Genomic DNA, 15,427 nt, shown 5'->3' with positions numbered 1-15,427 from the left:
AAGCCTGGCATGCTGCAGTCCATGGGGCAGCAAAGAGTTGGACACGACTGAGCAACTGAACAGCAAGAACAGAGGGTTGTTGAAATGAGGAAATGCACATTAAGGGCCTAGAAGAGAATCAGGCAGGTACAGAGAACTGCATTACAAACAGCGGTGGCACACTCCGCTCCCAGTATCCCACAGCTCCCCCATGTGAACGAGGGACAAGTGGAGGTCTGAAGTGTGAGGCCGCATGTCCTCAGCCTTCAGATGGACAGGGCTGGCTATGGGAAAGAGGCCTGCTGACCTGCTTTCTCCCTTCTGTGCCTGCTCTGTAGAGCATTCCAGAACTAAGCCCAAAAGAAGGGCAGAGGAACAAGATCATGAAGGCATGATCAAGGCCTAGGCTGTGCTCAAAGGACTTCCTATGAGGAAGTCTGGGCCTTCCTCATAGAGTTTTCTCTCCCCAACCTCACCCTCCGTACCTCCTCCTCCCCCCACCCACTGTGGGCACCAGATCCTCTACCTCCATCCTTCCAAGACACTTATTTGAAGCTTTTAAACTTTTTTCTTTATTTAGACAGAAAAGACCAACTCTTTAAAAGTAAAATGCAATAAATAAATAAGTTAAGCATAGAGAAGTGTCTGAAACTGACTCCCCACTCTCCCCTTACCACCCCCACCCCCACCCCATTTCTTTTCCCTAAAACCTCTTTCTAAAGAAAATGATCAGGTAATAAACCCTTTTAGCCCGCCCCGCACCCCTCTTCCCAAATACCCAGTTACCCCCCAAAGCAAAGGGAGAAATCAAGAGAGAGAAAAAATCCAAGGGAAATATTGTCTAAACTCCCAGAAAGAGAGATGGCAGCGTCCGGGCTGGGCCGGGCTGGATAACGCACGGGTGGTAGTGGTATTTACACGGAGGGGACCAGCAGAGACTGTAAACATTTTTAGGGGTTTGGGGGAGGTCTTTTCCTCATGAAAGGAGGAGGGTCTCTGTGGCTGACTGGCGGAGAGGCAGCCCTCAGGGCTCCCCCACACCCTCCTTAGGGGGGCCCTCAGGGGAGGCAGTGTTTTAGGGCTGGGAGCCCAGGGTTAAGGGTTATCCTACCTCAAGCTGAGGGTGGCAGGGAGTGTGAAAACCAGCTTCTGAGAAACCCCCTAATGTGGGGAAGAGGCTGGGGTGAGGTGGGTGGGGAGCGTGTCGGAGGCCCCCACTGCCCTCCTGGGCCACACAGGTAGACGAGGCCCAGTGGTGGAGGAGGGAGGCGCGAAAGCTGGGCACAGGAGGCCCATCACAGGAGCCTCAGCAGAAGGCAGATATCCCCGAGCCTTCGAGCCTGGTCCGTGCTCCCTCACAAAAGGCCAAAAGGGCACCTGGCAGGAAAAGGCCCTTTGGGGGAGGCGGGGTGATGGGAGTGGGCCGGTGTCCTGTGCCCCCAGGGCCACGAAGCAGCGTTTGCCCCAGAGCCCAGACAAGGCCCAGGGCGGATGTGCAGAGAGGGCCGGGGCCAGCCGTGGGAAGAGGGGTGAGGCACCCCTTCCTCTGGTGTCTCCAGACCTGTGAAGGAAGGAAACACAGGTGAGGCCTGGGGGAAGACGGCAGCGGATGCAGGTCATGGGCCCTGGGGTCAGAGGGAGCCGCGGGCACTGAGGAAGGCAGGTCATCAGGAAGGCCTCGGTCCAAACTGAACCGTCTGGCCGCCCAGCCATTCGACAAGGGGCCAGGGTGGAGGAGAGGAGATGGGAGGGTGAGGCGGATGATACAGGTAACCGAAGGATGTTAGGAAGGAAATACTCAAACAGCCCGTGAGAAGAAAGGCTGGAGGGTGTGGAGACAGGGGCCAGAGGAGGAGAGGCAAAGACACAAGGTGACACACAGGCAGGCAAAGGGGACTCAGAGGAAGGAGGGTGAGGTACAGGGACAGACACCTGGAGAAGAGCAAGGGGGCGTCCGCAAAAGGGCGGCAGAGCAGGCCGGGGCGGAGCCGGGGCTGCAGTCTCGTGGGCGAGACCCGCCCCAGCCCCTAGGGGGTGCTCTCATTCCTTTTGGAAAAGGAACAAAGAAAGCCAGAGAGAATGCACGGAACACAGACCACAGTCACCAACCACTGTTGACCAAGCACGTCCCGCGAGCTGCCCCCGGCCCTGACCCTGGGCTGGGGGGCGCTTCCCTCCGCGGCCCCCTCCCCAAATAACAAACAATCGGCTCCAAAGACAACACGCTCGTTCCATGCAACTTACAGGGGCCCGGAGCAGGGGTCCGGGGATGGGGGCTTCGGCCGACAATGGACACGGGCCCTGGGCTGGGGGACCCCCAGGGTTGGGGGGGAGTTAAGCAGCCAGGATTGGGGGGAAAGGGGGAAAAACAGAAAATGTGGGTATTGTTCTTGGGTTGTGTTTTTTTCAGGGGTTTGGTCCAAAAGAGATTAAACAACACAAAAGTAATCAAAGCTCACAGCTCTGTGGCCATGAGGTTGGGGTGGTGGCGGGCAATGGGGAGGAGGGGGCCTGTTATGTAAAATTCACAGGCAGTCCAGCATTCCAGCCACCTCACCTGAACCAACGGTACTTCCCAGAGGCCTGACACTCAGACTCCCCCCAGTCTGTTCTGTCACTCTCCCCTGTGCCATGGGTCTACTGCTACCACTTGGGGTCCAGGGCACCATGACCTGATGTCCCCACTCCTCAGGACAACAGATATTCTAGGAGCCAGTGATTTTAGGACCCTCCAGTACCCTAAACCAGTCCCCCTAGTCCCCAAACCCTACTCCCCTAATTCTACTCCATCCCAAAGGAAAACCAGAAAGAGAGACACATAGACACATGGACACTGACCAGACAAACAAGACCAGGTACTGGGGAAGTTCTAGGGAGTGGACACAGGTAGATACAGACTTGGCTCTCTCTGGGGTCACGGTGTGTGTGTGTGTGTGTGTGTGTGTGTGAAAGAGAAAGTGAAAGAGAAAGACCTGGGTGATTGAAAACAGCTGAGGAAGCTGCTCCAGGTCGCTGAGTGCCCAGAGCCAGGGGTGGGAATCCCTGAGGGGGCTAGGAAAAGGGGGGGGCCCTGGCTGCAGTGAGGGGCTAGAGAGCTGACAGGACGGGAGCGGGACCCACCTGGGTGCCCTCAGTAGGGCCGATTGGCATCCTTAGGCCGCTTTAACTGGACTTTGAGGCGCTTCATGCCAATCTGGAAACCATTCATGGCCTGGATGGCAGCCTGGGCGCTGGCTGGATTGTCGAAACTCACAAAGCCTAAGATGAGAGGGTCATAAGGCCTGGCCCAGCCCCCCTCACTCCCCTGAGCTTAGGCCAAGGCCTACCCTTTGCTTTCCTGTAATCACCCTACTTTTTCCATGTCTCCCAAATGCCCAGAAACTGCCCAGCACACCGGAGGCTTTCAGTAAGTAGTAGTTGAGTGGATGAGTCCAGTCCACCCTCTTGCATATGCCAGGACCTTCCTTTCTGCATTCTTTGAGGGGAAGCCCCTCCTTGGCCTGGATAGCTCAGAGCCTGCCTTTTGAAACTTCCACTGCAGACCCTAAATGACATCTGAAGCCCAGAGGACAAGTACGTCCCCTCTCTCCCCCGAAGCAGCCTTTCAAAGAACTAAGACCACTAAACCCTGCTTCCTAAGCCTTCCTTTTGAAAACTGAACTACCCCAGCTCCTGAGCCTCTTCCAGTCCACTCGGAGCATGGATTTGACCAACTCTTAAAGGAGGAAAGATGCGGTTTCTGGAGGAGGGGATGGGCCTGGGCAGCAGCTGGTATGGGGTATCAGGAGTGGAAAAATGGTTCTTTCAGACTCCTGGATGATCTGGATTTCAAATACTGGGCCTGTTGCAACCAGATGTGCATGTGTGCATGCTAAGTCACTCAGTCATGTCCCACTCTGTGCGACCCTATGGACAGTAGCCTGGCAGGCTCCTCTGTTCATGGGATTCTTCAGTCAAGAATACTGGAGTGGGTTGCCATGCCCTCCTCCAGGGGATCTTCCCATCCAGGGATTGAACCCATGTCTCTCACAGTCTCCTGCATTGGCAGGCACATTCTTTACTACTAGTGCCATCTGGGAAGCCCCACTGCAACTCAAAGTGCCTTCAAATGCATCAGACCTTGTCCTCATCTGGAGTCTGGGCAAAATGTGCCCTATTTTCTCTTTTGGATCATTGTGTTCTTACCAAAACACTTGCTCTGATTGGTGGCTCTGTCAACAAAGACTTTGGCTGAGATGACATGGCCAAAGGGGACAAACATCTGGAGGATCTCTGAGTCCGTGAACTCCTGGGGCAGGTGGTAGATGAAGATGTTGCAGCCATCAGGGCCTGGGTGGCAGCAGAGACAGAAGGAGGTGCTCAGTGATGGGGAGACAGACTGCAAGCAGACGGGGAAGGCAGCCCCCAACATGTAGGCCAGGGATCCAGCCACTGCGTCTGTCCCCTACCCACTCTCATCCCCATGCACGGGGCCAGAGGTAGCCTTGGAGCCCATGACAAGGGCACCCCACCCCTGAAAGCTCTTAGCTGGGACCCCCCACCCCAGGCCACACCACACCTTCCCGTTGCTGCTGCTGCTGTTGCTGCTGCTGCTGCTGCTGTGGGGGTGGCGGGGGCTGCTGGGCCACCAGAGCAGGAGGCTGTGGGAACGCAGGTGCCACCAGGCTGTAGGCTGCTGGGTAAGCTGCTGGGAGGTTTGTGGAGAACAGAGTTGATGGGGTTCTGAGATGTCCCTGGCCCTGGCCCTCCTAACCAACCCTGTCCCTCTGCCCATAGGCTGGCCAGTGGAGCTGACAAGGATGAGAGGTGTCAGAGGAGGGCTGCCTCAGACCATGCCCATAAAGGTGTGTCCTTGAAGGTATGGCCTGAGGTAAATCTGAGGGGGTGACTGGCAGAAAGCAGGAAGCCCAGGCCTCTTTTCCTCTCGCCAACCCTTCCACCCTGGCTGAGCCCGGGGCTCCTCACCTGTATAGTGCTGCATCCCCGCATAGGCCTGCTGCAGCGGGTCCACGGGGGCCGCGGGGCTCTGGGCTGGGGAGAGCAGCGCTGACCATGAGAGGGGGCTCAGAGGCAGCAGGGAGCCCCACCTCTGCTTCTGGGAGCCAAGGCCAGGCAGGCGGGGAGGACAACCTCATGGGAGGGCATGGGGGTGAACTGAGAGGGTGGACATGCACCGAGTCGCGGGCAGAGGGGAGAGCCTGGCATCAGCAAGACTTGAGTCGTGGCTGGCCGTGCCACCCTGGACAAGTTGCCTCGCCTCTGTATGCCTCAGCTTCCCTGGCCGAGACGGGGAAGGAACATCCCTGCCCTGGGTGACAGAGCAGGAGAAAGTGCCTTGTCACCCCGGAGTCTGGAGAGGAAAGGGGGGTCCTGACTGCCCACAGTGAGAGTGGTGGGGGGATGGTTGCTGGGGAGAGCGGTGGGCAGGCGGCCAGAAAACCCCACCTGGGTAGGGGTGAACCCCGTTGGGATATAGAGCGTCAGGGGCAGGCTGCCCGGTGGGCTGGGTAGGCACTGGGCTGTAGCCGTTGACGCCCAGGGCAGCAGGGATGGCAGAGACGGGTGTGGCAGCGATGGCAGGAGGCGTGCTGGTTCCTGGGGAGGAGAAAGCAGCACAGACAGGGCAGAGAAGCAGATACACACGGAGATGCAGAGAAATGGTCAGCAAGTCTGGAGGTGGAGGGGAGGAGGCAGGCTACTGTCTGACCCCGACCCCTCCCAAACCCCACGCTTCCCTGAGCCCCCCTCCCCACCTCCACCATGTGGAAGCTCCCATGAGCTGCCTCCTGCACCCCAGCCCAGCCCAGCCCAGCCCTGCCTGGACCTTACCTGAGGAGGGGGTGATGGGGGTGGCGATGAGGCCGTTGGCATTGATGGCGGCCATGTGCTGCATCTGCACGGCAGCCATGGTGGCCATGGGGCTGAGGTAGGCACTGTGAGCCGCTACCAGGGCCGCCTGCTGCTGCATCAGCTGGGAACAGAGGAAGAGAGGAGAGTGGGGCCCCTGCACCCTGGTCCGGCTCCCCTCTCCACCCTGGGCCTTGGCACTGGGAGATGGGGGCAGGACCCTGGAGGGAGATGCTCACGGCCTGGGTGTAGGCGCTGTAGGCGCCGAACTGGAGAGCGATGGGGCTGAACATGCCCAGCTGGGTGGCCACCTGCTGCATTCGGCGGAGACCGCGCTCCTTCTCCGTGTCGGCAAACTTCACCACCAGGCTGGATGAGGCACCCTGAGCACCAGCCCCACACGTGGTCAGAGGGATGGAGTCAGTGTCTCTCCTCCCCAGAGCCTTTAGGACCTGGCCTCAGTTCCTCCACTCCTGGCTTGGCCTCGTTGGGAGGGCAGCCATCATAGCGCCGATGTCAAATGGGGAGGCTTTCATCCTGCCCTCCCCCCGTGACAGGTCGTGCAAGAGACCAGGAAAAGTCAAGGAATATGAAGCCATGTTCTGGAAAGCAGAAGATGCTCCCAGAATGCAAAGGGCACTCCTGGCCTCTCCATGCAGATCCTGAGCTGGAAATCATCCCCAGGGTGGATCAGCTATAGCAAATGTTTAATCTCAAGCTCATCTTGCCTTGTAGCTGCTCCCCCGTGTCCCAGTCCTCACGGTGTGCTCAGGGGACACAGCTCGACATTGAACACCAGCCTAAGCTATTAGTAAATAAAAACTAGCCTGGAACATTTGCAAGAATCCTTGTAGAATCCTGGGCTCTGGAACGCATTTCTCTATCTGATGCTGTATCCTCTCACCCAGGTCCCTGCTAAGTGCCTGCTTGCCCAGCCTCTGTTCAGATAACCTGATGGAGTTTGGGGAAACCAAACTTCAAACTTCCTTGGGAGCTAGCTAGTTTCTTTTGAGGGGTTTGCTCTGCTGGGGAGCCCTCTGTGAAAGCAGTCAGCTAGCTAATCCACTGCCAATGTGAGGGGAGGGGGTAGGGCAGCAGGATGAAGGTGCAGAGGGCATGTGGGGCCACTAAGCAAGTGTCCTGATGTCCAGCCATTGGGGGCGAGGGATGTGGCGGGGAGGAAGGAGAAGAAGTGAAAAGTGAAGAGGGCTGAGGGCTGGAGGAGCCTGGAGAGGAGGGCAAGGGCTTTTGGACTGAAGATGGGGGATGGGCATGGGGACAAGGGGCAGAGATGGTCTTTCCAAGGGAAAGCTGTCCCTAAGAAGTTTGATTCTTCCACTAGAAAATTCTTTTTTAATAAATCCAAAGATCCTATCCAGAACGGACTGCTCACTCTGAGCCAGGGTCTGGTTTGGGCCCAGTGAGGCTGGAAGAGGCCTGAGGGCTAGGGCAGCGGTGGGACTCACCGGCAGGGTCCGGCTGCTGTGAAGGGTGTTGATGGCCGCCTGAGCCTCCGCGTGGGTCTGGAACTTCACGAAGGCGCAGCCTGAAGAGTTCAAGAGGGAAGAGGAAGGGGTGAGTGCCCACCCTGGAGGGTGCCCCCATAGTCCCCATTGCCCATGGAACCAGTGGGGGAGGGCCCGGCGGGGGAGGGCCGGCGGTGGGGGAGGGCCTGGGGGGGGAGGGCCGGCGGTGGGGGAGGGCCCGGCGGGGAGGGCCGGCGGTGGGGGAGGGCCCGGCGGGGAGGGCCGGCGGTGGGGGAGGGCCCGGGGGGGAGGGCCCGGGGGGGAGGGCCGGCGGCGGCTACCTTTGCTGGTGCCGTCTGGGCCCCGGAGCACAGTGCACTCGTCTATGGTCCCGAAAGGCTCGAACATCTTCCGGACGTCCTCATCTGTCTGCTGCTTCCCTAGCATCCCCACAAAGAGCTTCCGGTCTTCTGGCGGGGAGGGCATAGGAGGAGGGGCAGATGCAGGGCCTTGGGGGCACTTTCCCTGCCCTGCTCCAGCCTGGGACAGGCAGAGACCCCTCCCCTTCTCCCCTTCACCTCCGCTCTTCCCTGGGACTCCCCTCACCCTGGGGACCAATGGCTCTAGAGTGTGAAATGGGGATGGTTGGGGGATAGGCTACAGTTACATAGAGAGGACACCCCGGTTCTGAAGGGCTGATTTACACTCCCCTGTGGGCCTCAGTTTTGCCATCTCAGCAGTGGGCTGGATCACATCCCCTCTGGCCACCCTGACTCATGCCCACCTTTCCAAAGGTACAGAACCTACCTCCTCGGCTCTCGCTGTCGGCTGGCTTGACCTGGATTGGCCTGTTCATCTAAAGGAGAGAAGAGAAAGGAACTGCTGGGGACCACTTCTGACCGCCCCAGGTGCCCTCCCCAGGCCAGGACCTGCAGAGAGGCTAGAGGGAGTAAGCCCCAGGCCCAGCCCTCTAAACTGTTGGTGGGAACGAAGGGATGGGGTTCAGTCTTGTTTGGGATTAGGACCCGAGGGGATTAGAGGTAGAGGAAGGAGAGGAAGGAGAGGAGGGTGCTCGTGGGGCAGGACTCCAAGCTCAGGTAGGGCCCCAGGTGATTCGGCCAAGGAGAGGTGCTGCTCTCCTTAGGGGGGAGAGTTGGGCTGCCCACAGGACCCGGGTCCTGAGATAGAGCCCAACCAAGGGCTATTCAGCAAGGCTGCCTCAGTTCTACAAAGTAGGAGCAGCAGAGGCCACCCCATCAAGCAAGCCCCAAGGAAGACTCTAGACTGAAGGAGACCCCACAGATGCTCCGACTTCCGTCTGACCCCTGGAGGTGTGGCTGCCTCTTTTTCTGCCCCCCTACACCCCTTGACCCCAGGGGGAAGGCACTCGGGCAGCACAAAGGGAGCAGATGCCCAGTCTCCGTGGCAACGGGAGAATGCGCGCCATGGCAACCGCCCACTCAGCCTGATTTATCCGTCCCCGTCGCCCTGGCGACCGTGGTGACGTCATCACTTCTGCTGCTCCACACACCCGGAGAAGGAGTGGGGAGGGGGGTGGGAACAGGGTATGTTGGGGGTGGAGGATTTGGTGGGGGCAGAAAGGTGGGGGAGGGGCCCAGGAGAGCTTCCTGATTCTGGAGGGAGGCGCTGAGTAGGCTCTACTGGAGCCATACTGTCCAATCTCCTGTCTTCCTCTTCCAGATCAAATCCTTAGTGTCTCACTATCAAGACAGCTCTAGGGGGGGAAATGCTGTCCCGTGCTCCTTTGAGATTCTCCGGGTACCCAGAAGTCCTTCTGAACTCTACCCTCTCCCTACCCCTGCAGCATCTCCCTTTGTTCAGCTTCGGTGGAAATGCAGACAGTTCCCTTCTCTGTGTTCCTGTCTGGTGAGAGGACTTGGGAATGACTCCTGCAGGTTGATTTCCTTCACCAGGGTGGGGAGCATCTTAGGAACTGGAGAGGCAGGAGAGGACTCAGTATTTCAGGTCTGAATATATTTTGCTGTTGAAGACTTTGACTGTTGGGGCCACACCTGGTCACCCCACTCACCTGCTGGTGGAGCTGCCCTTGTTCTAGTGGCCAAAAAAATAAACAGAAGTAACCATCCATCCACATTCCAAGGGTGGGACCAAAGTAACCCTCAGGAAAGGCACTAGATAGACTTTGAGGGCTGGCCCTGCCACTCACTAGCTGGGTGACCTTGGACATTTCTCTCCTCTAGGCCTCAGCTTCCTCATCTGTGAAATGGGCTGGATCTGGCAGTCTAGAGTCAGGTTGCCCTCAGCCCTTGAGACTTCATGTGTCAGCGCATCACCCAGCGAAGTGCAGGAATGGTAGTTGTCCCTGCCCACTTCTCACATGCACCTTGTCCCCAGGTGGCGATCATGCCAGTCTGTCCAGCTGGACTCTGCAGGTGAGGTTTTCTCAGCTCCAGATCCAATCTAGGCCCCACCTCAACCAATGCTTTCTCCCTGTCCACCCCTCCCCCTAGTCTCTGGATCTGAGAGCAGCTGGCAGGGGTGGGTAGTAACCGACACACAAATCCTCTGACCAATCTGCCCCAGCTTTATCCTTCAGCAATCTGGGATTATCCCATCGGAGGCTCAATCTCCTCAAGGGCGTGTTTGTGTGTGTGTGTGTGTGTGTGTGTGTGCATGCAGTGAGGGGTAGTGGTCAGCCACTCAGCCTCTCGTTCTTTCACTCTCCTCCTCTCCTGTTCTCTGGTCTAAGCAACCAGGAAGTCCCCTCGTGGGCATCTCAGCAGCCAACCTCTCAACCTCACTACAGGAGCAGTAGGACCTGAGTCACAGCTTTGGGGAATTCTTAGGCTTGGCACTAACCCTTCCCAACAGGCCCCTGGGGATTTGCTGTTCTGGTTGGGGATGGGGAACCTGGGATCCAGAGAGAGAGAATGGTGTTCCTGCCCTGCAAGGCTCCCAGGCACAAAAATAGCATATCAATAAATATCCACAGCTGATATAGATTCGCACAAAAACAAGTGCACAGACCACAGCATAGACCACATTGACGGAAGGCTCTCCCCACTCCCCCACAGACAGCCTTCTCCCTTGGTAGCCCCCAGTGCCCCATTCCCAGCCTCTCCTTCTTGGCCTGGCACTTCCTGTGGGAAGCTCAGCCTTTGTTAGCTCAGCTCGGGCACACCTGCCCCCTCCCCTGAGTCCAGCTGGGCCGTGTTTACCTGGCAACCAGGTGCCGGGTGCCTCTCTTCCCTAGCTACTACCCGCCAGGTGATAAGCCCTCCCCAGGGCCTCCCAAAGAAGAAGGGGCTATTTATACTCCAACCAAGTATCTATAAGACCCCCACCAACATGGTCACTTGTAAGTAAGTTCTTCTCACCAAGAGCAAAGACCTCACTTCCAAGAAGAGTTCCCCATGCCCACAAATCTAATTTTTCTGAAGGCAGAGGCCTGGTGCCCTGCCACTCCCAGCTCCAGACTCAAGCCCGGTGTCCCAGATCACACAGAGGCCCCTTCCGTGGAGCCATAATCCTCCTGCCCAACGGCAAGGTGAAGGGGGGACTCATGTAGAGCAGGAAAGGTAGGCCAGATAGAAGGAGTCCTTCACGCCACCACCTCCAGGAGGCCACAGGGAGAATGCTCACAGAGAGAATTCAGGGTCCTGTGACAGAGCCTCTCCGGGGAACTCTTAGGAAGGAGAGAAGGAAATGGGGTTCCATGGCCATAGGTCCAGCTCCCATTCTTTCTCTCTGCAGCATTACACATCACCCAAATATGGCGGTACCTTCCAGATTCTGGGGTGACAAAGATGGGGGAAAGGAGAGTAAACGCCCCCATTAAAGAAAGAACCTGCAGAAGGAAGCATGGAGATTAGACAGTAGGGAGAACTTCCCAACACAATTGCACCAGAGCTGGAGACTGGACACACACATACACTCACACATACACACTTGCACACTCATCTGAAGGAAAACACTGCTGCCAGAAAGGCAGGTGGCTGAGAAAAGACCTGGGGCACACAGGGTCAGGCCGAGCTTGGCTCCCCTAGGCTGCCCTGGTCTGCTCCCCCAAACCCCAACACGGGCCCCCCTACACGGGCCCCCTTGGAGGACAGAATCCCTCATTTCCTACTGAAAGCTCTGTGAGGTGCGTCTGGATTCTGTCATCTGGGGCAGGGGCCAGAGTGAGAACTCAGCGTCAGCTGGGAGCTCAGGGCAGGGCTGGACAATTATTAACCGGGGTGCCCTCCTCACTCACCTCTGAGCCCAGGCCTTACTTCCTCAGGAAGAGGAGGCAGCATCTTTCCATACCCAGGATGGAGCCATGCCTGAGCCACACAGGCGGCCGGAGGGGGACAGGGCCAGGGAGGAAGCCCCCTGCTGGCATAGATGGCCCTGGGGCTCCTGCCCATCCCTGCCATCTCTCTCACCCATGACCCCCAACCCTGCTTTCTACCTCCTCCCTTGGCCCTCCCCACTCCTCTTTTCACAGGAACTCTGAGATGGGCGACAACAGAGAAAGAGAAACAGCAATGGAAATGAAAACTGTTGATCTGTGTGGGGCCTCCACAGAAGAAAGAGAAAAAGGAGGGTCGTGAGGTCATGCGATGGAAACCAGGCTTCCTGGAGATGCTTGTGCCCAAACACAGACACACACACACACACAAGCACACACACACAGACACACACGAGCACACGCAGATACACACGAGCACACACACACAGACATATACACACATGAGCACAGACACAAACACACACATGAGTGCACACACACAGACACACAGATACACACAAATGAGCGCGCACACACACACACACATGTGCTTCTTAGAACCCGAGCCTGCTCACACATGCCCAGATCCTTCACTTCATGGGCTGTGGCCGGGAAGATGGTGGGTGCAGGCGGGGACCTGGCAGTGCGTCTGCTGCCCTAGGGGCACTGAGGGTCTAGAGCCACGGAGGGTGTGAAGTTGGGAGTGATGGAGACAGTCCTGTTTTCCTGGATTCCCCGCACCCTCTTTTCATCTGTTTTGTCTATTTCCCTCCCTGGAAGAGCTAGAAAAACAGGCTGCATCTCCATTTCCCACACAAGGGGATGTGACAGGTGTGTCTCCAGCACTCAGACTGTTCAGCAAATATTGGCTGGAGGGAAGGATGGAGTTATCTCTCAAGAGGTACTTTCCAGGGGAGGCCACAGAAGCCGAGAGATACGGAAAAGAAATGGCTCATCCTTTTCCCCCAGGATGCATAACTGGGGGGCACAGTCTGAGAGCCTTTATTCTTGTCTTCACCCTCCCCCCACCCAGGCCTGGGACAAGCTGCAAGGATGGCTGAGAGGAAGACAAAGAGCTCTGACCTTGCGGGGGGAGGCCACGTTGGAGGCCACCCTGCCTCCCTAGGCACGCTCGGTGGGGTCAGGCCGGATCCTCCATGCTGATGGCTGCCTGCCCTTGCCTGTTGCCCCTTGCCCCCCTCCTCAGGGCTTACTCGCAGCCCAGGCCCACCAGGCCCTGATCCACCCCGATGCCCTGTGACACTGTTCCTGTGGTTTCTCTTGGGAGCTACGAGGTGAGCTTGTTCGACCTCAGAAGTAGCTCAGAGATGCCTATCCAGCAGGCACCAGCTGCTCATCTCAGGGTGCAAGCACGCTTCTCCCATCTCACAGATTTCCTCCCCAGAGCCAGAAAGAGTGCCTGAGCGCCTCCTGCCCCCCTCTGCCCTGCACTTGGTGCCCACAGTCTTCTCCCCACACCACCCAGCCAGCTGAGTCCTTCCTCTACATGTGGCCCCAGAGGCGGGTGGGCGGGTGGGGAAGGGGCTGCCTCTGCTGCTGGCAAAGGTTGTATCTACTCCACTCATCGCTGTTTTCCTTCCATATCGGTGGGAAGAAATGCATGCATCTTCAGCAAGGAGGAGGGGAGCTACCAGGAGGAAGTGACCTCCTAGTGACCAGAGGAGGTGGAAGATATGTTCAGCGTCTTGGGAAGGTGGTGCCCCTTCTATGGCCCTTCTCAGCCCTCTGGCTCTGGAGTGGGACTCACCCCTGGAAGCGTCTTCTGTTCGTGCAGGGCGCTCTGGGCCTTCAGGGCTGAATCGCGGGCACAGTATGTCAGGAAGGCACATCCTGAGAAGCGGCAGGGGCAGAGAGGCCGGGTTGGGGTGAGTCCCCATCTCCCCTCCCTAAAAGGCTCTCCTTCCCTGTGAGCCTGAGGACCAGGGAGTGCTCCCTTCTTGCTACCTTCTGCCTGCTGGGGCGGGAAGGTGCCTGAGAGGGGATGCACGTTCTCCCCAGGAGTCTCTGGGCTGAGGAGCACGGGGCAGAGACCTCGAGACCGGGAGTCTTCCACGGTGGGGTGATGGAAGAGAGAGAAGCCTGGGCTGTCGGAAGCTGGGGCTTTGTGTGGGGGGAGGAGAAGGGGCATGTGATCTCCAGACAAGTACGTGTCTGTGGTTTCCTCTCTTCCTTAGCTGGTCTTCTTTCCCCTTCCTCCTTCGCCTCCACCTCCCTCCATCTTGGTCATCACCCCTCCCCTCTCCCATTTTTGCTATTTCTTCCTTTCTTTCCAACTCTGAGCGTGGAGAGCAGACTAGAGAAGGAAGGGAAGAGCGGGGCACAGGAGTCCCTGGGCTGGTGGACGGGGAAGCAGTGTGGCCCCTTTGAGCCCCACCACCAGGGGCTCTCCAAAGCCTGACCCCGGACCTGACTGACCCTGGGCCTGACCCTGCTTAGCTGCACAGCCCTGAGGCCTCTCTTCACCCCCAGCTCCCTTAACTTCCCAGTCCCTACACTTCCTACATCTTCACCAGCCCCTGTCATTCTACAGTCACTCCAGGCCCCTCTCTAGTTTCTGGAGCTGCCCTGCCCAGTCCATGAACATCCATCCACTCTCTCCAGGTTGAGCACGTGACCCCAGGTCCATACCCCTGTCCCGGTAGTATTTGAGGCTACTAAGACTCTCCTCTTGTGCGCGACACCTCCCTCACACACACACCCCTGCCCACCTTCTGTCCCTCAAACCAGCTCTCTCGTTCCTCCATCCTTCCTTGCGTACACGTTCACATCATCCGCCTCAGCTCAGGGAGCCACACCTCTGCAGCCCCTCGACAACTCTTCCCCCGAAGAGGCTCTCCTGAGTCCTCCACCTGAAGTCCCCTGGTCACCCGAGCTGAGTTCTCTTCTAGCTCTTCCATCCACACTCCCCATCCCAGGAACTCTTTTCCTTCCAGATCAGCCTTTTCCAGCCACTCCATCCCTCCAGCCTGGCCTGTCCCCTCCTCCCAGCCTCCCAGCCCACTCCCTGAAGCCTCTCCAGCCTGGCCTGACCCCTCACCCTTGTGCAGCCCGGTGTACTTGTCCTTGATGACAGTCAGCTCGAAGATCCGACCAAACTGTTCGAAGATGGGTTTCAGGTCCTTTTCCTCCAGGTGCCTCGGGATCTGCCCCACAAACAGCTTGATGGCATCCGGTTCCTTCATCGGGGCGGCCCAGGAGAAGGGGCCGAGGGGAGCAGGGAGAGGCCCGAAGGCCAGGGGGAGCTGCCCAGCAAGGAGGCAAGTGGCGGGGGCTGGGGCCCAGCCGGGGCTGGCTTTCCCTGTGGCCCCAACCACAGTGCTAGCAGAGGGGCAGCTCTTCACACAAAGGAGGCCCAGGGAGTGGAAGGCTAGGGGTCAGGGGTCTAGGCAGACACTGTCATGCCACCAGGGGGCATAGCCCAAACAAATGATCTCCCTCCCAGAGAGCTGGCAGAGATCCCAGGATGGGGGGCAGTGTGGCCAAGACCTGGAGGGTCGGGGTGGTAGCAGAAGCACTGGGAACTGGGGGTTGAGATGAGAGCTGGAGGTGGAGGGCAGAGGGGGTCTGAGGAGCGTGACGGGGATGGGAGCTGAGGGCTGAGGGTCCTGGTATGGTGGCCAGCAGCGCTGGGAGGGGGGCACTCCTGATGTGGGGCAGGTGGAGTTCTCCTTGGCTTTCCTGGAGGACACCTCCCCTGTGGCTGGTCCTTCTGCTGGGTCCGAAGATCCCTGATGCCAGATGCTTGGTCTCTGATGGCGGCAGGGCTCCGGGGGTCCCTTTGGCCCTGCCGCCCCCTTCAGGTCCTCCCCTCAGCCCCCCTCCCACCCCCACCCCGGTCCCCGGGCCTGGGCTGCTGCTG

The 15,427-nt window shown here is 58.4% G+C and overlaps 1 protein-coding gene across 14 annotated transcripts; it reads right to left on the bottom strand.

The window, feature by feature from the left end:
* Window positions 1-3,109: 3,109 nt before the first annotated feature.
* Window positions 3,110-14,750, bottom strand: CELF3 (CUGBP Elav-like family member 3). Of its 14 annotated transcripts, none has more exons than XM_070363485.1 (13): window positions 14,606-14,750; window positions 13,316-13,398; window positions 8,100-8,148; window positions 7,634-7,762; window positions 7,293-7,372; window positions 6,066-6,209; window positions 5,809-5,950; window positions 5,425-5,574; window positions 4,944-5,010; window positions 4,605-4,671; window positions 4,538-4,556; window positions 4,165-4,308; window positions 3,110-3,237 (listed from the first exon to the last, which is right to left on the bottom strand). In XM_070363485.1, the coding sequence occupies exons 1-13, from the start codon at window positions 14,748-14,750 to the stop codon at window positions 3,110-3,112; spliced, it is 1,347 nt and encodes a 448-aa protein (XP_070219586.1). The 14 variants fall into 14 exon arrangements, with proteins under 14 accessions (XP_070219586.1, XP_070219595.1, XP_070219590.1 ...); XM_070363494.1 differs by having other exon boundaries at window positions 4,225-4,308; window positions 4,605-4,666; window positions 4,945-5,010; XM_070363489.1 differs by having other exon boundaries at window positions 4,608-4,666; window positions 4,945-5,010.
* Between the last annotated feature and the right edge of the window lie 677 nt (window positions 14,751-15,427).

The sequence above is a fragment of the Bos mutus genome, chromosome 3 (genome assembly GCF_027580195.1).
Source record: "Bos mutus isolate GX-2022 chromosome 3, NWIPB_WYAK_1.1, whole genome shotgun sequence".
Lineage (NCBI taxonomy): Eukaryota > Metazoa > Chordata > Mammalia > Artiodactyla > Bovidae > Bos > Bos mutus.
The sequence above is the reverse complement of the archived record's forward strand: the minus strand, read 5'-3'. Positions and strand labels throughout refer to the sequence as shown.